At 45.1% G+C, this 24,256-nt stretch overlaps 1 protein-coding gene across 1 annotated transcript in view; it reads right to left on the bottom strand.

Moving 5' to 3' along the window:
• The window catches only part of CTCF (CCCTC-binding factor), a 372,938-nt gene that overhangs the window by 112,985 nt on the left and 235,697 nt on the right, over positions 1-24,256 (bottom strand). The window contains exon 8 of the mRNA XM_069217672.1: positions 11,657-11,839. Coding sequence (XP_069073773.1) covers positions 11,657-11,839 — 183 coding nt within the window. The remainder of the gene's footprint in view (positions 1-11,656; positions 11,840-24,256) is intronic.

Consider the following 24,256-nt stretch of genomic DNA (forward strand, 5'->3'; position numbering starts at 1 on the left):
TTCTTACAACAGGTTGGAGGTTTTCGGACTCAAGGCCACAATGGGGACTAACTAGCTCATCAAGACCAGGAGCACACTGGATCAAGTCCAAACCTGATGGATGAGAAGAACAATCTAACAATGGAGTTGGTGACCATGCACATCTACATCCAGAGGAGTCACTAAGACCTTGTGACTCAAAAAACAACTTGCAAAGTCCAAGCTCAACACTAGATAGCAGGAGTATGCACACATGTGTACCTACAGCCACATATGCTATGAACATAATGTCCTGTACAGAAACTGTAAAAGGGCCTATCAGTTTGTGTAAAAAAAAAAAAAAAAAAAATAGTATTGCATGAACCTCTTCCATTAGACTGCATAGTAAGCATAATGAAAATGTCACTTACCCAGTGTACATCTGTTCGTGGCATCAGTCGCTGAGATTCACATGTTCTGCAATAGCTCGCCATCTGGTGTTGGGTCGGAGTGTTACAAGTTGTTTTTCTTCGAAGAAGTGTTTTCGAGTCACGGGACCGAGTGACTCCTCCTCCTGTGCTCATTGCGCATGGGCGTCGACTCCATCTTCGATTGTTTTCCCCGCAGAGGGTGAGGTAGGAGTTGTACTATAGTAATAGTGCCCACGCAATGAAATGTGTAAGTATGTACCTATTAAAGGTTTAAATAATATATATACAAATGTACAAAATTGAAGGTAACTTCTGAACTGCTACAGGCTTCCGGGGAGGTGGGTGGGCACATGTGAATCTCAGCGACTGATGCCACGAACAGATGTACACTGGGTAAGTGACATTTTCAGTTCGATGGCATCTGTCGCTGTAGATACACATGTTCTGCATAGACTAGTAAGCAGTTATTTCCCCATAAGCGGTGGTTTAGCCTGTAGGAGTAGAAGTTGTCTGAAATAGAGTTCTTAATACAGCTTGACCTACTGTAGCTTGTTGTGCGGATAGCACATCTATACAGTAGTGTTTGGTGAATGTGTGAGGCGTAGACCATGTGGCTGCCTTACATATTTCATGCATTGGGATGTTTCCTAAAAAGGCCATTGAAGCACCTTTTTTCCTTGTTGAATGTGCCCTGGGAGTAATGGGCAGTTGTCTTTTTGCTTTAAGGTAGCAGATTTGGATGCATTTAACTATCCATCTGGCTATACCTTGTTTTGATATTGGGTTACCTGCATGAGGTTTTTGGAATGCAATAAATAGCTGTTTAGTCTTTCTGATGTTCTTTGTTCTGTCAATGTAGTACATTAATGCTCTTTTGACATCTAATGTATGTAGTGCTCTTTCAGCCACAGAATCTGGCTGTGGGAAAAAAACTGGTAGTTCTACCGTTTGATTTAGATGGAACGGTGAAATAACTTTTGGTAAAAATTTAGGATTAGGTCGTAGGATGACCTTATTTTTATGTATTTGTATAAAAGGTTCTTGTGTTGTGAACGCTTGAATTTCACTTACTCTTCTTAGAGATGTAATGGCGATGAGAAAGGCAACTTTCCAGGTTAGGAATTGTATTCCGCAAGAGTGCATGGGTTCGAAAGGTGGGCCCATGAGTCTTGTTAGGACCACGTTTAGGTTCCATGAAGGAACAGGTGGTGTTCTTGGTGGTATAATTCTTTTAAGACCTTCTATGAATGCTTTGATGACTGGTATCCTATACAAGGAAGTTGAATAGGTAGTCTGCAGGTATGCAGATATTGCTGCAATGTGTATTTTAATAGAAGAGAAGGCTAGCTTTGCTTTTTGTAAATGGAGCAAGTAATTTACTATATGTTTTGGAGTTGCGTGTAGTGGTTGTATCTGATTATGATGGCAGTAACAAACAAATCTTTTCCACTTACTTGCGTAGCAGTGTCTAGTGGATGGCCTTCTGGCCTGCTTTATGACTTCCATACACTCTTGGCTAAGTTGTAAGTGTCCGAATTCTAGGATTTCAGGAGCCAGATTGCTAGATTCAGCGATGCTGGATCTGGGTGTCTGATCTGTTGGTTGTGTTGCGTTAACAGATCTTGTTTGTTGGGCAGTTTGATGTGGGGTACTACAGAGAGATCTAGCAGTGTTGTGTACCAGGGTTGTCTTGCCCACGTTGGTGCTATTAAAATGAGTTTGAGTTTGTTTTGACTCAATTTGTTTACTAGATAAGGAAGGAGAGGGAGAGGAGGAAAAGCGTAAGCAAATATTCCTGACCAGTTCATCCATAGGGCATTGCCTTGGGATTGCTTGTGTGGGTATCTGGACGCGAAGTTTTGGCATTTTGCGTTCTCTTTTGTTGCAAATAAGTCTATTTGAGGTGTTCCCCAGAGTGTGAAGTAGGTGTTTAGAATTTGTGGGTGGATTTCCCATTCGTAGACTTGCTGGTGATCTCGAGAGAGATTGTCTGCCAGTTGATTCTGGATCCCTGGAATAAACTGTGCTATTAGACAAATTTGATGGTGGATTGCCCACTTCCATATGTTTTGAGCTAATAAGCTTAACTGCGTTGAATGTGTTCCTCCTTGTTTGTTTAGATAATACATCGTTGTCATGTTGTCTGTTTGGACAAGGATGTATTTGTGGATTATGATTGGTTGGAAAGCTTTTAGTGCTTGAAAAACTGCTAATAATTCTAGATGATTTATATGCAGTTTTGTTTGATGTATGTTCCATTGTCCTCTTATGTTGTGTTGATTGAGATGTGCTCCCCACCCTGTCATGGAAGCATCTGTTGTTATTACGTACTGTGGCACTGGGTCTTGGAAAGGCCGCCCTTTGTTTAAATTTATACTGTTCCACCATAGAAGCGAGAGGTAAGTTTGGCGGTCTATTAACACCAGATCTAGAAGGTGACCCTGTGCTTGAGACCACTGTGAGGCTAGGCACTGTTGTAAGGGCCTCATGTGCAGTCTTGCGTTTGGGACAATGGCTATGCATGAGGACATCATGCCTAGGAGCTGTAGTATTGTTCTTGCTTGTATTGTCTGATTTGGAGACATGTGTTGAATGACTCTGTTGAAATTGTGAATTCTTTGTGGAGTTGGCGTTTCTACTCCTTTTGTCGTGTCTATTATGGCTCCTAGATATTGCTGTACTTTGCTTGGCTGAATGTTGGATTTTGCAAAGTTGACGGTGAACCCTAGTTTGTAGAGGGTTTGTATGACTTGATTTGTGTGGTTTGAGCATTGTGTGAGCGAAGTGGTTTTGATTAGCCAGTCGTCTAGATACGGGAATACATGTATTTGCTGCCTTCTGATGTGTGCAGCGACTACTGCTAGGCATTTTGTGAATACTCTTGGAGCGGTTGTTAAACCAAAAGGCAATACTTTGAATTGGTAATGTATTCCTTTGAATACAAACCTTAGATATTTTCTGTGTGATTGATGTATTGGTATATGGAAATATGCGTCTTTGAGGTCTAGGGTTGTCATGTAGTTGTGTTTTTTGAGCAATGGTAACACTTCTTGTAGTGTGACCATGTGAAAGTGGTCTGATTTGATGAATGTGTTTACTACTCTGAGGTCTAGAATTGGTCTCAGTGTTTTGTCCTTTTTTGGTATCAAAAAGTACAGTGAATAAACTCCTGTGTTTATTTGTGTGCTTGGTACTAATTCTATTGCATTTTTTTTTTGCAGTAGTGCTTGAACTTCTATCTCTAGAAGCTGTGAATGGTGTTTTGATAAATTTTGTGATTTTGGTGGTATGTCTGGAGGGAATTGCAGGAATTCTATGCAATAACCATGTTGGATAATTGCTAGGACCCATGTGTCTGTAGTTATTTCCTCCCATGCTTCGTAATATTGACTTATCCTTCCCCCCACTGGTGTTGTGTGGGGGGGGGTGAGTGACGTGTGAGTCACTGCTTGTTGGTAGTGGTTTTGGGGCTTTGAAATCTTCCTCTATTCCTAGGGAATTGCCCTCCTCTATACTGGCCCCGAAAGCCTCCCCTGTACTGTTCCTGGTAGGTGGACGGTGCGGACTGTGAGGTACTAGCTTGTGTAGCCTGACCCCGAAACCCTCCTCTAAAAGGTGTTTTGCGGAAGGTGGTATAAGATCCTCTGCTCTGCGGGGAGAAGAGTGCGCCCATGGCCTTGGCAGTGTCAGTGTCCTTTTTGAGCTTTTCTATGGCTGTGTCGACCTCCGGACCGAACAGAAGTTTTTCGTTTACTGGCATGTTAAGTACTGCCTGCTGAATTTCTGGCTTGAATCCAGACGTTCTGAGCCATGCGTGCCTACGGATGGTAACCGACTTATTAATGGTCCTTGCGGCTGTGTCTGCTGCATCCATAGAGGAGCGTATTTGATTGTTGGAAATGTTTTGACCCTCCTCAACAACCTGTTTTGCTCTTTTTTGTAGATCTTTTGGGAGATGTTCAATGAGATGCTGCATCTCATCCCAGTGGGCTCTGTCGTATCGCGCTAGCAGCGCTTGTGAGTTTGCGATGCGCCACTGGTTTGCTGCTTGGACAGCGACCCTCTTCCCGGCTGCATCGAACTTTCTGCTTTCTTTATCTGGGGGAGGTGCATCCCCAGAAGTGTGTGAATTTGCCCGTTTTCTGGCAGCCCCTACCACCACAGAGTCTGGTGGCAGCTGAGAGGTGATGAATACAGGGTCCGTAGGAGGCGCCTTATACTTTTTGTCCACTCTAGGCGTTACTGCCCTACTTTTAACTGGTTCCTTGAAGATCTCCTTTGCATGGCGTAGCATGCCTGGGAGCATAGGCAGGCTTTGGTAGGAGCTGTGGGTGGAGGAGAGGGTGTTAAATAAAAAGTCATCCTCTACTTGTTCAGAGTGTAGTTCCACATTATGGAACTGTGCTGCTCTAGCCACCACTTGTGAATAGGCTGTGCTGTCCTCAGGTGGTGATGGCCTAGTTGGGTATGTGTCTGGGCTGTTATCAGACACTGGTGCATCGTACAAGTCCCACGCGTCTTGATCTTGGTCATCGTGGCTCATGGCGGTGTGAGCTGGCGAATGTGACGGGGTGTAAGTTGGCGAAGCCGGAGTTACAGGTGGAGGCGAGGGAGGAGGTGTTACCTTCTTTGCTGTTTGTTGCTGAGGAGCCTCTAGTGCCATAAACTGAAGTGTTCTCTTTCTTTTGACAGGTGGAAGGGTACTGATCTTCCCTGTCCCCTGCTGAATAAAGATACGCTTTTGCGTGTGATCCACTTCAGTGGATTGCAGTTCCTGTTCGAATCTGTGTTTTTTCATTTGTGAAGACATAGAATGCTCTTCAGTATAGGAGCCTGAAACTGGGTCTGTTGGTGCTTTTTTCGGCTCCGAAAACCCTGTTGTTTGTCTTTTCGGCTCCGAGGTAACCTTCCTCTTCTTTTGTGCCGAAAAATCTTGGCCCCTATGGTCTTCGGCGCCACTGTCTCGGCGTCGATCCGTGTCGACACCGAACTCTCGGTGTCGATGCTTCTCTTTAGCACTCTCTCGGTCCCGAGGAGGCTGAGTGCCGGTGTCTCGACCGGAGTCGGACGATCTCGACACTGAATGGGCCTTTTTCGGTGCCGATTGTTGGTCACCGGTAATTTGGGTTGAGCCATGGCCGGTTGGCAGTGGCGTCCCCTGGGCCTGTTTGCCTTTTTTAAGTTCTGATCTCGACGTCTTACTCACAGTTTTTGTATTGTCGAGTTCGTTGGAGTCTGAATCCTGGATGGAAAAGGATTCCTCCTGTTCCTCTTCTGTCTCGAACTGTCGATGCTCCTTTGGCGTGGACGCCATCTGCAGACTTCTCGCTCGACGGTCGCGCAGAGTTTTTCGGGACCGGAACGCCCGACAGGCCTCACAGGATTCTTCGCTGTGCTCGGGTGACAGGCACAGGTTACAGACCGAGTGTTGGTCCGTATAAGGATATTTGTTGTGGCATTCAGGGCAGAATCGAAACGGGGTCCGTTCCATCGGCGTTGTTCTCCACGCGGTCGGGCCGACTAGGCCCCGATGGTGTGCCGAAATCTACCCCGAAGGGCACCGAAGCGATTCGATGTTCAATGCGTCGTCGTGTGTGTTTATCTCGAACCGGATCGCAACGATACCGTCGAAAATCTTCCATTTTCAGCTATCTTTCCGTTCCGAAACTCGGAGCGACAGGAACACGTCCGAACCCGATGGCGGAAAGAAAACAATCGAAGATGGAGTCGACGCCCATGCGCAATGAGCACAGAAGGAGGAGTCACTCGGTCCCGTGACTCGAAAACACTTCTTCGAAGAAAAACAACTTGTAACACTCCGACCCAACACCAGATGGCGAGCTATTGCAGAACATGTGTATCTACAGCGACAGATGCCATCGAACATAGTAAATTTCAAAGTCTCCAGCAGAACAGCCATGTATTCTTGTGAGAGGTTAAGGTATCTAAAATAAGAATTCAAGTGCCAAATTTCTACATTGAGTTGCTTGGTACAGGGATGTCTGAGGCACCCTGATGCTGAGTAAGAAGGTCCGGCCATGCTAGGAGCTTCTCTTGAGAGTGGACTCACAGCTCTAGAAGCATTAAGAACCATAGCAATCAGACTAATGCTGGTGCAACTAGGATTAGAGCCATGGGCACCTGTGGCATCTTTCGGACACCCTACAGGATGAGGGGTAGAGAGGGAAAAGAGTAAGCAGACATCTCTGACCAACTTGATCCACAGAGCACTGTCCTTGGATTGTAGGGTGTGGGTATCTATTGGCAAGTTTTGCCATTTTGAGTTTTCAAGCATGGCTAACAGATCTATTGTTTGGGTACCCTAAAGGGGAAGCACTTTAAGGTTAGGCAGTTTTCCCACTCGTGTACCCATTGAGCATTCTGCTGTGCAGAACCACAAAGTTGTTCTTCTCTCCCAGAAGATAGTTTGCCAGACATAAATGTTGTGGCGGGTTGCCCAATACCAGATCTCCTGTGCCAACAGCAAAAGCTGGGGGAGGTTTGGCTTCTGAATGTAGAACATGGCCGTCATGTGGTGTGTTTTTTTGAGTGCAGTTTTGTCCTGGAGTACTTCTTTGAGGTCTAGTGATGGCTGCTAGTTCAGAGCAGTTGATTTGGCGACTTTGGTGCTGAGGATCCTGGTGAAGGTGGGCACGCCACCCCATGAGAGTGGCATCTATGGTAATAGACACTCGTGGAATGGTGTCCAGAAAAGGCCAGCTGTTTAATAAATGGTTGCTGTCCCACCAGAGTAGAGACTACTGGGCCCTTGTTACCAACACTAGATCTTCCCACTGAAATTCCACTTGTACCCATTGGTGTGATAAACACTCTTGCAGTGCTCCTATGAGCAACCTGGCATGCAAGACAAGAAGCCACTGTGGCCAATAGTTTTATTACGATGTTGCTTGAATGCAGATTTACCCTAAAGAAATGAGACAAGAGGCTTTTGGCAAAACAGGAACAGTTGGTTTAATTAAACGCAGTGGCCGGCAGAACGTAGTAGAGTCGGGGGTCTGATGATGTCTCTCAAAGTTAGAGTACTGACGGCTCTTTTATACAATTCTTAAAGGGTTTTTAAACAATTCTGCACATTCTTTGCAGAAAGAAATCCGGGCAGAGTCAGAATCATAAGTCTGACCATCTGACAAATTGCTCAGGGGGGTCTCGACCTTGCGTGGACAAAAAGTGGGCCAGTAGGTACAATGTCCAGATGTCCGGCACAAGGAGCTCGTGATCACTGCGTGTTGTGTGCTGATTGGTTTAGTGTTCCTAACTTCATGTGGCATCTAACTTTTATCGTGTTTTGGGAATGCAGGCCCCTCTGGCTAAATGTGTTTTATTGGGGGTCCATCTCCTACAAGTATTGTGGTGTCACTGCCTATCTAAGGGATCAGTCTGGGTTTTTCCTGTTTGAGTGTCAACAGGCTACTCATCACCCTACCTGTGACCTGTCAATCAGTAGCTTCAGGCCTAAGTCGCCGGGCTTGCCTGAACATGCATTCGGACTCTAGATTGAAAAGGTCACCTCGGGTGGAACTGACAATAGTAATGCTAATTATTTGGCATGTGCACAAATATCATGGTGTACATTTGCCATAGTTTTAGCTCTATTAACAACGGTTCGAACAGTGATGGGACTAGGTGTCTGAAAAAGAGGCATTTGCCAGATTGGAATGCCATCACCCTTTGTGGGTTTGGTAATGTACTGCCAATGTCTGAATTCAGGACCGATACCAGGAAGGACTGAATTTGCAGGGGTTGGAGAAGAGACAATTTTGCATTGATGGTGAAGCCTAGTCTGACACTGCTGTTTTTGAGTGTGTGCCAGAAACTGGGCTCTGCTGCTGCTTTGTTGCTTAGGTATGGAAACACAGGCCTTTGCTCAGGTATGGGGGATGATGCTTTCCCAGGGGAACCTGAAGGGCGGAATTAGAGCTTAACATGCTGTGCTCTATTATAGCCTAGGTAGGAGTTAGTCTATTGACCGTAGTGACAATATGATAGCGTTATTTCTATGCTTCACTCTCATTGTCACCATTTTAGTGCTGTCATGCTGTGTTGTCCTGGTTACTGCAGCTCACGCCCTGATATCTAAGATACAGTTGTTTTATTAAAATCATTATCGAAACATATACTGCCTCGGTTTGTCATTTATATATGAGACTAAATGTAACTGAGAGAAACGGATGAGACCTGAGTGATCACAGCTTCCCTGAGAAACCAAGTATGTCACACCCTCGGCTGCCCAGTCATCCCAATTCTTGGGTAGAGATGAGGCACTGCTAGTTAGCCAGAGCAAAACCCGGATTGGAGCGACAGGTGTCACCAGCTGTAGGTTAGACTTAGTCTCCCACACCGCAGGTAAGTCTGCCAATCAAAATCCAGTAGTCTCAATAGAATAATGAGAGCCTACGCAACAATACTGGTATTGAAACTCTCTACTAAAGTATTATTTTTCATATACTTCACATATATATGCATATGTGTTTGTATATGCTCCGGGGTCCCCGCACGTGGGTGGGAATATTCAGTGTTTATGACTATTGATGATGATCCCCTGGAAAAGAACTGTTATTTTTTTCCATTTCACACTAAGCAAAAGTACAGGTGGTTCACAGGATGTATTGGGATGTGAAAGAATGCACTTTTAAGATACAACACAACCATGAAGTCGTAGCAATGGGATGAGGTCTTGCAATGTAGCCATGTGAAAGGAGATTAAACTGTTCAATGGTCTGAGGCTGAGGACTGGTCAGTGGGTGTCATCCTTTCATGGGGATGAGAAAGTAGAGGGAACAGACCCCTTTCCATGCTGGTATAGGAGAATGGTTTCTATGGCACCTACACTAGGAGAACATGCAGCTTTCCAAAACGTGGGTTTCATGTGGTGGACTGTAAGGCGCCTGTTGATTAGTATTCAGTGCCGTCTAGGCAAAACTGGAAAAAAGAACAACCATGTGAAACTACTACAGGATTAGAAATAATCCAAGTAGCAAAGGATTATCTAACGTAAGCATGAACGTTTGCAAGTGCGCTTAAGTGATGAGAGGTTTGGCCCCTGCAGAGATGGAGATTCTGAAAAAATAAGTCTGGAAGTCATTTCTAGTAATAAATTTAAATCTAGGTGATCCTGAAAAGAACTGAACTGAAATCTTTGTCAATATGTCGAACAAAGGACTGTAATCATTGCTTCTTAGAGTTGACTTACTGATTGCTCAAGATTGGATGACTACTTTGCCTATTTTACGTTGCTGCTCCTGATTCAAGGGCCTTGCTCCTTATTCTTGTGTTTTTCTCCTCTCTGCAGTATTTATATTTCAATCCTGTGTTTGATCGGTTGAGCGTACCCCTTCCACAGTTGACATCCCCAAGCTATTTAATTCCCTTCACCGGAGATGTAACCTTCCATGGGAGTGCATATCCTTCTCGTTTCTGTTTTTCTCACCTTTTACTCTAAAACAGAACACTGCTGCTGCTTGATGACAGGCACTCCTGCCTGTCCTCTCCCACCGTTTTTTTGTTAACTTTGCCAATTTTTGATGTGTTTAAAATCGAGCTGGCACTCTGAAAGCAAACAGTGAAGGCCTGACATATTACAAGTGCATTTTTATAATACCAAGACAACTGTGAAGCAACATGCTGTAGCGCAACAGTTATTACAAGTACATTTTTTAATACTTTTTATATTACCTTTATATTATTATTATGAGACGCAACATGGGGGACACACTGAGGAAGCCATCCCAGAAGTATGAATAATACGCTTCTAAGACGGCCATGCTCTACTATGGGGTTTGCCAAGGTTAGCTCAATTTAACAATCATTGGCAAGCCATTAAAGGCAAACAAGAAGCATTGGGAAAGCCAGACTGACATGCTTTGAAAATGCTCATTAACAATGCTTAAGATAGACTCTGAATGGTTTAAGCACTTGTTGTGTAAATGATGCCTCACCATTATATATTCATGCTATTAAAAGGACATATATACATTAGAAACTGCCAACTACAGATTACTGGAAATTAATTTGAGGAAAAGGACAGTATATGACTTACAGACATTATGTTGACAGATATGGCACATCATTAAAATACCTGCACCAAGCTATTCAACAGTAGTTCTATTATAGATTCACTGATTGACAAATCCAAACATTAGTGATAAAAGCTACGACTTTTAATATGCTACTATATCTTTTTGAAAAAAAAAGTAAATGAATCATTTTATAACAGTTTGAAAGGAACTTATTGTTTCACAATGGGATTTGGCACATATTCTGCATCTAAAGATATTGGGGTGAATGGATTTACTATTCGTATTCTCCAGGGCACCAATCTATTTCCATAATCCTTGATAAATTGTCCAAGAAAAAAATATAATCATGAACTAAAATACCTTCAGAGAGTAAAGTGGACTATTTGCCAGTTTGTCAAATATCTCTTTATTGAATTTTCACTTCAATCACATAAAAAAAAAAAAAAAAAAAACACTTAACCCACCCTTCATTTCCGTGCCTTAGTAATCACACAACCTTAATGTAGGTTATATAAATACCTCCCCCCCAAGCCCCCCCAAAATTCTAATACGAGTGTTCTTGCGTACTCTTCTTCAAATATCAAGAGAAAACGTTCCCACCGCTCTCCAAATTGGTGGCTATGTCTTGCAAGAGATCATTATTCAACACATCTGATAGGGTTCCATACCTGCCCTTAAATTTATTTTGAGCATTAAAGGTTTTTATAGCACAAAATGACCCTATGCGTGCCTACAAAAACAATGTTGCTATTTATCTTAGTTACTGATCAGAACTGGATCTGTATCGATAAAAGAGAAACCAGCAAAAGCGTTTTTTTTTTTTTTTTTTTAAAGTAATAGGGAGTAGAAACACAAGAGATAAAAGAACACCACCCCTCCCATCCCAAGGGCAGGCTCCTGATTGAAGAAGGGATAGGAGCGCAACACAGGGAGATGGTGGGAGGGGCAGTAGCACCAAGGAAGACAACCAACACATGCACTGTTTTGGAGAATATGTTCCACGGGAGGGACAAAGACATGCTGGATGGCTAAAAAAACAAAGTCAGCAAATAGAAAGTAAGCGGATGTGAATGGCACAAACACTAAGTCTATGGAAAGCAATGGGTGTCATCTATGCCTAGGTAAGTGTTCTGCATATCCCAAATATGGTTTTGCAACCGCTTTGGCCTAAAATAAAAAAGCACATACAGACACAGCAAGATCATGTGTAACTTAAAATAAATTACATACCCTCCGTGTAAATGTTTTTCCACATTTTGAACACACAAAAGCAGCAGGGACGAAGTTAGGGTCATGGTAGCGTTTGAAGTGCATATCGAGCAGCTGCTTCTGCCGGAAAGTTTTGTCACAATGGCTACAGGCGTATGGTTTTTCTCCAGTGTGTGTTCGTTTATGCATTATCATATGGCGCTCCTGAAATAGAATAAGACTTTTAAAAATTGGGCAGTTATTTCAACAAATTAATATGTTATATTTTAGTTTAAAAAGCTTGAGAGAGAGCAGCAGTACTAAGTCACATCATTCTCTGTTTAACTGAACACCTGATGCACAAAAGTTAAAATAGCAGCATCTGGTTAGATTGATACACAGATGAGCAGCTTATAAATCAAAGCAGCACTCAAATAACCTCACCTTTAGGGTATACTCATGTTAATCCCATAGTGGCAAATACTTAAAAATCATTGGCAAAGCCAATAGGTCTCCCTTATGGGCAAGCCACCGTCTTTGAAAATCGGGAGTGGGCGGCAGGTGGTGGTGTACGTTGGGGCGGTGAACGAGAGGGCGGTGAAAGTGAAGGCAGTCGAAGGTGGTGAAAGCGAGGGCAGTTGGTAGTGCTGAACGGGAGGGCAGTTGGGGCTGGTGAACGAAAGGGCAGCTGGGGTTGGTGAACGAAAGGGCAGCTGGGGTTGGTGAATGGTAAGGTGGGGCGGGGTATATTTCAGGCACTGATCAGGTTCGAGTCTCAGCGTAGGTCAGCATCCTGTGTTTGTGGGGGGGGGGGGGGGGGGGGAAAAAAAAAAAAAAAAAAAAAAAATCACAGTCTCCCTGTGCCTTCAGAACACTGTTTTAAGGCTCATGTAAAAAGCTCCAGGATCTTTAGGTCCAGTGAACGCCAAATAAAAGTGCAAACAAATAAAATCTCCCTGTGCCTTAAAAACATGAATGTCCTCCAACCCTTGCAGAACTCCCTGTTTTCCCCCGCCTTCGTCCAAAGTTTATTACTCTGCTATAAATTCCATATCACTGGTTGGTTAGAAATCGTTTATACGGAGTCCAATCGAGACATATGAATGACTGTAGACAGCACTGGGAGATGCCCCTGCCACCTTACTCTTTCCGAGCTGGGTATTTAGGCAGCTGCAATGCAATGCTGGAAGCAAAACAGCAACAGAAACAGATGGAAGAGTAATAGGACTCCCTTCCCGCCACCTGTTTTTTTTTTTTTTTTTTTAAATCAAAATAAAAACAACAACAATAAAAAGAAATAAAAAAAAGAAATATGGAGAAGGGCAGCGGGGCATGGGGGAGTGAGTTAATTACCCACATTTGTACAGTGGTGAATAACGGACTCAGTTCCACATTTTTTTTACACCAAGTCAGCTGAGTGGAAGTTTTAAGGTGGAAACACATTTCTTCATTCTGAAAAGAGTACTTTGGCCTTCTCCCAAGGTCGCAACAGATGCTTCTTTTCTTCCGAATAAACTGTAAAACACACAGCTTCGGAACCTGGGTTAGTTAGTACAAATAATTTATTCTCACGCAAAAGTTCTAGGAAAAAGAAAACTAACTATATTTCGTGGCTGAACATGTGTTAAATGCCTGCAGGGAAACGCAATGTTTACTTATCCTAGAGAGAGAACGCTCTATATGCTTCAATTCCTCTGAGCAGCACAGTGCAGTACCAGACTTCACTCATTCACATCAGCCTCATGTGGCATCCTCAGCCAAATTCTGATTGCGAAGAATGGTGGGGTGTGTGGCTGATGTAACCTGCAATGTGAAATCAGGGGAAGTGGCACTAAAGCAGAGGATTTCCAAAGATGGATAGACAATGTTAATGTCTGCTCTGTCTCTCGCGGCACTCATGGTTATTTCTCAGCCCTCCCCAGCTGTAGGGTGAGGTCACAGGCGAAGCGCGTGCAAAGAAAATGAAGACCCCTGCCGGGAACAAGCCTGGAGTAATAGCACGTGCTGGGCACCCTCTGGAAAATGTTAGGAGAACATCTTTACAATCCTGTTTATGAGGGGAAGTATGGAGCAGTGATCCAGATGCTGCATTCCTTAGTCTATAGATGGCACTGGGAGATTAAGTGAACTCACTACAAACAGTAGCACCAGCAAGAATCAAGAAGAAAGTAGTCTCACAAAACACCAGATGAACAGACAAAGCGTAAGGATATAGTAGCTGGCTGGTGCTTCAAGGAGGGATAAAGAGGAAGCACTGACCACTTGCAAGCAAGGATTTTTAAAGGGCACCGAAACAAACAAATGGAAGCAGAAGGTGAGGATTAAGCTCACAAAGAAGTATACTGAAGAATACACAAAGTCATGCTTACGCACGACCTGAAAAGGAGCACATAACACATGAACTTGAAATGTACTTCATATGCCATTCCTAGGTTGTTAAACATAGTGTTATTCATCAAGAGCACTAAATGGACAGACATTCAATAGAAACTTTTATTCCCAGTCTACAACATGGCCACAGCCTCTGCTAAGCTCCGTAAAACTAGGAGAGAGTAAATGTGGCAAACCCCACAGCAGCCCATATTTACTTCAAGCCACGACTCCTATAACTATAGGATATTTCTGAATTCCAAAGGTATGGACTGGAGGGCAGAACTTGCAGCTGATAATGGATCACATGCAAGTCAGATACGGCAAGATCTCCTGAAGACTGCCATCCACCTACTTCACCTTTTTAGGTATGGAGAAGATAAATACAATCTACAAAAAGAAACCCAGGCAAAAGATCATCCTCCCTCCACACCTGTTGTAATGCCATATTTAAAATACGTTCTTCTATTACAGTGGTTCCCAACCTTTTGACTTCTGTGGACCCCTATTTTATCATTACTGGAACCCCACTGCATCATTATTGGAATCCGAGGACCCCCTCAATGACCCATTACTGAAAGCTGGGGACCTATGTTATTATAATTATATTTTCTAAGCAGTCACGGACCCCTTGAGGAGGCTTCGTGGATTCCCAGGGGTCCCCGGACCACAAGTTGGGAACCATTTTTCTATTAAGCGGTTAATCATGACGTGCAGCTTCACTTGCGTACATACAACCACACTTCAACCGTGCAGCAGTGAAAACAGTTAATCTATGAAGTGCTTCCATGAAATGCATGGACAGCATTAGTATGGTACGTGCATTGCAACATCATAAAGAAACATAGCGTGGGCTTTCAATGGGAGACAGATTACCGTGCAGACAAATAACATAACTCCTGTTCCTTTTTCTGTTTTCATGACTGGGTTCGGCAGTCATTGACAGTTTATAACTCCGGCGTCCCCTCCTTTTAAGGGGAATCTGGACGTAAGAGATACAGGGAAATGCGTAAAGTGTCTTAGGGCAATGCATGAATTCCACAGGGGTTCTTTTATCCCAACATATTGTTCACTTCCATTAGGTGAATATAAGGGTGAGGATGAGCAAGACAGAATGAACAAGCTCAAAATTAAATTATTTTATTATTGTGTTTGGCAGGGTGGGTGAGGGTTGCAAGCCTACAAAAGTGTGTGTGCCAATTTCATGAACCACTGTAACGATAATGATTACAATTGGTGGAGTCCAAAAAAAAGAAAACAATCATGTTACTTACCCTGTATGCATCTGTTTCTGGCATGCAGCGCTGTAGATTCACATGCTCTGAATACTCCAGCCATCTAGTTTTGGGTCCTGAGTTGTTCAAGTTGTTTTTCTTCAAAGCAGTCTTTCAAGTCACAAGGTCAAGTGACTCCTCTCAGTGATATTGAGCATTGGCATTGACTCTATGTTTTCCCACAGGTGAGAAAGATGTCCATGCAAATAATGAATGTCTAAAGAATAACTGAAACAGCCACAGCGTACAGGGAGGAGGGAGGGAGCATGTGAATCTACAGCACTACATGCTACAAACAGATGCTTACAGGGTAACAATCCATTCAATGGCATGTGTGACTGTAGATATACATGCTCTGCATACACTGTAAAGCAGTTCCCCCTTTGGAAGTGGTGGCTAGCCTGTGGGAGTTGTAGTAGTCTGGAAAAAGATACTTAGCACTGCCTGACTTACAGTGGCTTACTGATGTGCTAAGACATCCACACAAAAGTGATGTGTAAAGGTGTGTGGTGCAGACCATGTAGCCTATTTTCATATGTCTACTATGGGATGTTTCAAAGAAGAACAAGTTATTTACCTTCAGTAATGATTAACCTGGTACAGACATATTCTAGTTGCAGATTCCTTACCTTAGAATTTCCCCAGATGTCCAACTGGATCCGAAGATTTTTCTTACAGTACTACCCTTGCGCACCGCCAGGTGGCATCGATCGACTCCGCGTCAGTCGTTGGCATCATGGTTGCCGTAACAACATCAGGGTTATATATAGTGGTGCCTCGGCGTAGTGATGTCAGTTTCTTTTCACGGCTTTCCACGCCAAAGCGTGGAGTCATAAAGAATACTGAAAATGGTGCGCCAAAACTAAGGCCCTGAAAGGCTAATCCCTGTCCCTATAAATCAGTTTGCAAGCAGGGAGGTTGGGTGGGTCTGGTAAGGAATCTGCAACTGGAATATATCTCTAACAGATAAATCGTTACTGATGGTAAGTAAACTGTTTCTGATGGAGACTTCTGGTTGCAGATTTCTCATCTTAGAATAGGTACCCAAATCATACCAACCTTGGGTGGTGCGCTGCAAACCAATATCATACTCAAAAGTCCTGCAGGACCTGACTGTTCAGGCAGTAATGTTTTGTAAATGTGTGCACAGATGCCCATTTTGCTGCCTGACAGATATCCAGGACAGAAACTCCACGTGCTAAAGCTGGGGTAGGAGCAGTAGTTCTGGTGGAGAGAGTGAGCAAGCCCTCAGGGGTTGCTTCTTAGCCAAAGCGTAGCACATTTTGATGCAAAGAAGCACCTATCGTGAGATGGTACACTTCTGCACTGCCTTCCCTTTCTTCCGACTCGCATCCACTAGGAAATCTTTGGTACGATTAAGGTAGAATGCCAACGCTCGTTGGATCCAGACGGTGGAGTCTCTCCTCTTCATTAGAAGGATGTAGTGGTGCATAAAAAGTAGGCAAAGTGACGGACTGGCCTACATGAAAGAGTGAAACCACTTTGAGAGGGAAGGAGACCCTTGTACAGAGCACCACCTTGTCAAGGAAAACAGACAAGAATGGAGGTCTAGAAGAAAGAGCCTAAAGCTCACTCACCCTGCGATTAGAGGTGATGGCAACAAGAAATGCAGCTTTAAGAGTAAGGAGCCGCAAAGGACAGTTGTGTAATGGCTCAAAGGGAGAACACATCAGATAAGTAAGAACATGATTAAGGTCCCACTGAGGCATGATAAACTGGGTGGGAGGAAAGAAATGGGTAAGACCCTTAAGGAATCTCCCCACAAGAGAAGATTTAAAAAGAGAAGGTTGGCCTGGCAAACTTAGGAAGGCTGAAATAGCCAACAAGTAACTTTTAAGAGTGCCCAATGCTGAGCCATGCTGGGCTAAAGATAGGATGAACAGAAAAACCTCAGAGAGGAGCAGAAAGGAGATCAACAGACTAGTTTGTACACCATGCCACAAATTTATGCCAACCACAGGCGTAAGCAGTTTTGGTGGAGGGATGCCTAGCTGCCAAGAGAAACTCACCAACTTCAGGTGGAAGATCAAAAGCCATAAAATGCCGCCGCTCAATCTCCAAGCATGAAGGCAAAGATTGGACAGGTTCGGTTGGAGAACCCTCCCCTGTTGTGACAGAAGATCCTCCCGAAGAGGCAGTCTGACTGGAGGATGGGTGGACATGCTCATTAGCTCTGAATTCCATACTCTTGGTGCCCAGTCCGGAGCCACAAGGATTACTTGGACCCAGTCATTCTTGATGACCTTCAGAACTCTGGACAGAAGTGGTACTGGTGGGAAGGCATAAAGGAGGCCTGAGTTCCACTTGATATGAAAAGCGTTGCTGAGCGAGTGCAGCCTTGGAAACCCCAATGCGCAAAATAGCTGACATTGTGCGTTCTCTGTGGAGGCGAACAGATCTAACCACGCCTCTCCCCATTTGTGAAAAAGACCTTGCTCTACCTCTGGATGAAGACTCCATTTGTGATTGAATATGCATCAATAGCTGAGTTAGTCTGCTCTGGGGTTCAGAGAGCCTGCCAGATGTTGAACCACAGGGATATGCCCTGATGTGCTGGACATGTCCAGAGGTGCAGAGCCTCTTGACAAACTGTTCAGGACCCTATTCAGCCCTGTTTGTTGCAGTAACACATGGCGGTAGTGTTGTCTGTGAACACCAGCACTACTTTCCCTTTAAAAGAGGGAAGGAATGCTTTCAATGCAAGCCTGATCGCCCAGCGTTCCAGAAGGCTGATGTGGAGCCAAGACTCTGCTGCGGACCAGAGGCCTCTGATCTCTGCCTTTCCCATGTGGCCCCCCATCCCACAAGTGATGCGTCTGTCACTACTGTGAGATCTCGTTGGTGAAGGGAGAGGCATCTGCCGCTGACCCAGTCCCAATTCAAAAGCCATCACTGCAGATCTTTTGCAGTCCCCTCGGACATCTGGACCATGTTGGAGAGAAGTCCCTGATGCTGTCCCCAGTGGAACTTCAAGTCTCACTGCAGGGCCCACATATGCCATCTGGCATATGCTACTAGCAGGATGCAGGAGGCCATGCAACCCAGCAGCCTCAGTCATTCTCCCCGAAATCCAGGATAGAGGCTGAAACATCCGTATCATAGGCTGAATATCCTGGACTCACCGCTCAGGAGGATAAGCCCAAAACTGTACTGTGTCCAGAACAACTCTGATGAAAGGGAGCATCTGAGACTGAGTTAGGTGTAACTTTGGGGCTTTTACAGTGAACCCCAGTGAACGCAGGAGGTCTGCCGGAGTCTAGAGGTGGGAGACAAGAGCCTTGGGCGAGCCTACCTTCAGTCAGTCGTCAAGGTAGGGGGAAGACTGAAATCCCGGACCTACACAGATGAGCTCTGACCACAGCCATCATCTTGGTGAAAACCCGAGGGGCAATGGTAAGGCCAAAAGGGAGCACGGTGAGCTAAAAGTGCTTGGTACCTACTATGAACCATAAGTAATGTCTGTGGGCAGGCAGGACGAAGATATGAAAATAAGTGTTATGCCAGTCTAACACTACCATCCAGTCTCCTGGGTCCAGGGGAGATAAAACCGGAGCTAGAGTGAGCATTTTGAACTTCTTTCGGAGAAAGAAACTCAGGGGCCGAAAGTCTAGGACAGGGTGGAGGCCCTTGCCTTTTTTGGGCAAAAGAAAGTAGCAGGAGTAACAACCGCAACCTACTTCTGGCACAAGGACCCTCTATTGCTTCCTTGGCCAAGACAGCCATAACTTCCTCTCAGAGATGTGCCAGGTGATCCTCAGTCATCCGATAGAGTAGCCCCATCGGACTTGCGGCAAAAGCCACCTGTCTGATGTGATAGACTGCCAGCAGAGCAGGTGATGGCGGATCCTGCCTCCAATTGGTGTGTGGGGGAACTGTCAGAGTAGGAAGGTTTGAAGATAGCTTCAGAGTGGGTGGGAGGACGTCAGTGGACGGCCCAGACAGCTGGCTCCCTGATCCACGAGGGCAGTGGATTCCCACATCCCCAGCCACGCAGAGGCTGGCCTGCATGCATGATGCGGTGGCTGGAGGGGAACGGACGTGATTGGGCGCCCCTTCCATAGCCATCAACGGGGTGAAAAGCAGACTGGGGTGGATGAGGGGCTGCCGCGAGGCCCAAGGACATGGCCGTAGCATGAGAATCCTTGAAACGCTTGAGCGCAGAGACTGCGTTGACTCCAAAAAGATGTGTGCAATCAAAAGGCATGTCCATAAGGGTGGCTTGGACATCCCCCAAAAAGCCAGACGTCCACAACCAGCCATGGTGCCTAAGTGCCACTGTTGATGCAACCGCTCTGCCCACTGAGTCAGTCGTATCCAACCCATATCCGACCATGAACTTTGCTGCATCTCTCGTTTATAGTGAACCCCAGCAAATGCAGGCGGTCTGCCATAGACCAGAGATGACAGCCTGAAGAAAGCCTGCCTTTATCACCCAGTTGGCGTGGTAGGGTAAGACTGAAAGACCTGACCGGCACAGATGAGCTGTGTCCATCACCTTGGTGAACACCCGAGGGATGCTAGTAGGGTGAAAAGGGAGCATGGCGAACTGAAAGAGCTTGTGCCCCCCTTCCCCAGAACCGCAATTAACATCTGTGGCAGGAAGGGCGAGGATATGAAAATAAGCATCCTGTAAATCCAACACTACAATCCAGTCTCCTTGGTCCAGGGCAGATAAAATCTGAGCCAGAGTGAGCAGTTTGAATTTCTCCTTCCTGAGGAAGAGTTTGAGGGACTGATGGACTAGGATAGGGCAGAGCCCTTGTCCTTTCTGGGCACGAGAAAGTAGCAGTAATAACCACCACGACCTACTCCTGGCACAAAGACCCTCTCTATGGCTCCCTTGGCCAAGAGAGCTGTAACTTTCTCCCAGAGAAGTACCAAGTGATCATCCGTCATTTGATCATAGGATGGTGGCATACATAGAAGGGTAGTCTTGAAGAAGGGGTTGGAGCCCCTTCGGACTATCTGCAAAACCCATATGTCTGATGTGACTGACTTCCAGCGGAGCAGGTGATGGGGGAATCCTGTCTCAGACTGGTCCCTAGTAGGGAAGTGTCAGACTAGGAAGGTTTTGAGAGGGGGAGAGGGGGTGGTGTGTGCCATCAAAGGACATGTCCATAAGGTAAGCTTGGACATTCTCTGAAAAGCCAGATATCCTCATCCAGGCGAGGCGCCCAAGGGCCACTATTGATGCAACTGCTCTTGCCAAGTCGGTTGTCTCCAGTCCACATCGGATCACGCAACCGCATCCCACAGTGTGCGGGAATAACAGCTCAAAAGGCATGAGGTGTTCACAGACTGCAATGCTAGGCTGGCGGAAGAAAACATCTTCTTCCCAAGTGTGGCCAACCTCTAGGATTCCTATCCAGGGGTGTGGGAGGGAACGCACCCTGGGAAGTTGAGGCTTGGATAACCAAGCACCCTGGGGTGGGATGTTGCATTAGGAAACCTGGGTAATCCGGTGCAGGGCGATGGCAGCGGGCAAAAGTCCTGTTCACAGGAGCCCTGTGCTGGATTTGGACCAAGTGTACCCAGAATGGCATCCGTAAGGGCCTCATTAAAAGAGAGCAGGGAATCAAGGAGCAGAGCCAAGATGATCGACTGATCAGATGTTGCTGATCGGAGCTCCGACGGACCACAAGAGTTGAGACCCCCTTGGCACCCATCGGTGGCATCTGAGGCCCCCACGGCAGCAGAAAACACGCACCAGGTGAAGAAACCTAAAAATAAGAGGCCCCTAACCTGTGATAGCAGAGACAACGTGGGCCTGAGCTAAGTGGGGTGGCGCTCAGACACAGGGTGAGGCCTGGAGAGGAAATTGACAGGCGGTGGAAGTTGGAACCAACTGAAGGGTCCCAGGTAGGAGTGCAGTGGTGTGCCACAGGCGCAGCTGATGGCCGGTGATGTCTCGGCTGCAAAGCTAGGTAAGAAGTGGGGGTGGGCAGCTCCAAGGGATCGTAGAGGACCGCGTGTGAGGCCTGGAGGCAGCGATTCACTCGTGATAAGAGGGGGAGGAATACTATGGGCCCACCTCCCTGCTGTATTGTGCACACCTGCTTAAAAGGGCTACAGCGACCAGAGTGGAGGGCAGTCTTCTGCTTTTGGCTCTGGAGGGTGAAATAAAGGACTGAAGTGCTAGGGGGCCTACAGTAACTACAGGAAGGGGCTGCTGAGGCCTACAAGTTAATGCAGGGGAACCAAGGGCTCGGGCATGCCAGGGAGAGACCCTATGTCAGAAGTCTTAAATCTGTGGGTGGCGACCCCCACAGGGGGCATGGAGCCATCGGAAGGGGGCACACATTCCTCAGCCTCACTTCTGCATCAAATCCAAATGTCTTCATTTTGTAAAAAGAGTGGCTTCAGCTGAAATGTCATTCATTGAATCTCCTGTTAAGTGAAACCGAGGGAGGTGCAGACATCTAAACAAATGTTTTTGCCAGAGTGTCTGCTTTACCTGAAAGAAAAGCAAATATGCACTACGAGTTAATCGGCAAATATAAAGGATAATCTACAAATGTAAATTATGTTTGGGAGCCGTAATGGCTATAACTGATCACATCACTGAAAGCTTTGTGATGACAAAGATTTATTCTTTTTGAGTGGCAGTAAAAAGAGTTAACTGAACTGTGAAATGCATGATTTTAATTTTTATTGTATTTACATAGTATTTACTACCCCATAGAGGGTGTTCAAGGGACAGATTTGTTTTTGTTTTTTTTAAAGTGTACTACTAAGGTCTGGGCATTACTAAAATCTATATTTTGGAAGCACCATTTTATGGTGAAATGTTTTGCACATTTTGTGGTAATTATTTTATACTGAGTGGAATGCACATATAAAATATTGACCTACATATTCATAGTGCTTTCTGTTACAGGCTGTGCCTTGTAGCACTAAAAATAAAAGTCACTATTCGCCACTGCACCAACCAAGATTTAATTATATGGCCCACTGGTTATACACAGACCTCTGCAATGTATTAGCTAATAGAGGTTTCATAATGTACTATAGTGCATTTCCCACACAGTAACGATTTTTCACATGTATTTTTCATTTAAGCTGCCCATTATTTAATATGTAGCTACCTGGCGGTGAAAGACCTAAAAACTGAAGTCGACAACAGCAGCAAACTAATATACCCAAGAGTCAGTTTTAACTAAAATAGAAGTGCTTGTTTTAATTTAGTTAAAAATAAGAACATTTTTAGAAAACTTCTGAAAGAAGATTAAGTGACCACTTCCTCCCTTACAACCATCCTACCGTGACCTTACAGCTCATCATTAATGACTGTAAATACAATGCTTTAGTTATGATGAGTGATGCTCTGCAACCTCCAGTTCCATGCAGTTGTAAAAGTCAAGCCGTCAGAATCCCATGAAATATAGTATGGTTCTCCTTGAATAATATGCACTAAAGCTGCAGCCTGTACATTACAGCCATTACACCAAGGCCACTGGAATTATGTGGTTGTGCAGCGATTTTCACATTACAGATCTGCAGATTTGCCACATGATCCATCATCTGCTGCTTATTCTGTTGATTTTACCCAAAAAATTATTTGTGTATAGCTCAAATGGTTCATAAGTTACTAAGAAGCAGCAACAAATGGTGCCGCACAGTAGATGGTCCTTTGCAAAGCAGGACTGGTCACATTTTTTGTTGCTTATTGCGATATTTGGGTGTTAAACTGGTGTTACTGAGGTGCAACCACAGATTGACCATCTCTCTGGAGAAAAACACGCACACCCATCACATTAGTTCAGAAAGGTGTTGTCATCTAAATAAGTTTTGCCAAATTGTGTTTTGCTTGTGAAAAAAGTACCATTGTGCATTTTGGGGTCATTCTTTTTGGAGACTTTTTGTTTTAGCTGTGTGGTACACCTCTGACACCGAACTACAGTCACCCACTAACATTTGGTTTGCCAAACACGGTTTAATATTATTTTCCCACCGTAAAAGTGATTTGCTGTGGGAATTGGGTGCGTTTATGATTGCAATAATGAGGAGTACCAGGTTTTAGAAATGTTGGTCACGAGTAGGTCCTTACGTCTAAATATTTTTGACAGGGATGTCTTGTACCGAAACGTTTGAAGACCTCTGCCCTATGTGCATCGGCGCAATCTGCTGATACATGGGCTCTGGCTGCCCACCCCCCAAAAGAGGAAGGCATTGCTACAATGTCACAGGGTGACGCCCCGGGAGAGATGCTGTTGACGAGTGAAGTAGTGCCACCATCTACACTAGATATTAAGAATCTGATATTGGAGGGGAACAAGGCAATAACTGAGTAAACTGATGGAGTGGCCATCAATGTAACATTAGTGCACCAGGATAAGGAGAAAATGAGGGCGCCGGTGAAGGACCTAGGTACTAGGACTGATGGTACAGAGGAGATTCTGGGAGCGCACACTAGTCAACTGGCAGATCAGGAGAGGTGCTTGGAACAGCAGGAGGCCAATCTAGCGGATTCAGGCAACAGGTCACGCCAGAATAATGTACGCATACTGGGGGTGCCGGAGGGCACCGAATCCATCCCAGTTGAACAGTCTCTGGAGAAGTGGCGCCTAATGGTGTTGCAGGGGATGAATACTGGAGATGGACTACATGTAGACAGAGCACATAGGACACCGGGTGGCAGGAGCAAACCAAGTCCACTGCCTCTCATGCTGATCGCCCGAAAGTTGCAATATATGGACAAGATGGGTATATTGGCTGCAGCTTGTCAACAAGATGAAGTTAAATTCAATGGAAATCGTATTTCCTTCTACCCAGATTAGGAGGTGGAGACCCAAAAGAGACGCAGAACATCCATAGAGGTGAAGAGACAACTTAGAGATGAAGGATAGTCACTATGATTTACTACCTCCTGTTTAAACAGACTTCACATGTTATTTCTGATGGCCAGTTTGGGTTAGGCCACAGGGGAAGGGGGAAGTTAATGTTCTTGACCCTATGCACATTATAATGTGGTGTGGTT

Source organism: Pleurodeles waltl, chromosome 12 (genome assembly GCF_031143425.1).
Source record: "Pleurodeles waltl isolate 20211129_DDA chromosome 12, aPleWal1.hap1.20221129, whole genome shotgun sequence".
Taxonomy (NCBI): domain Eukaryota; kingdom Metazoa; phylum Chordata; class Amphibia; order Caudata; family Salamandridae; genus Pleurodeles; species Pleurodeles waltl.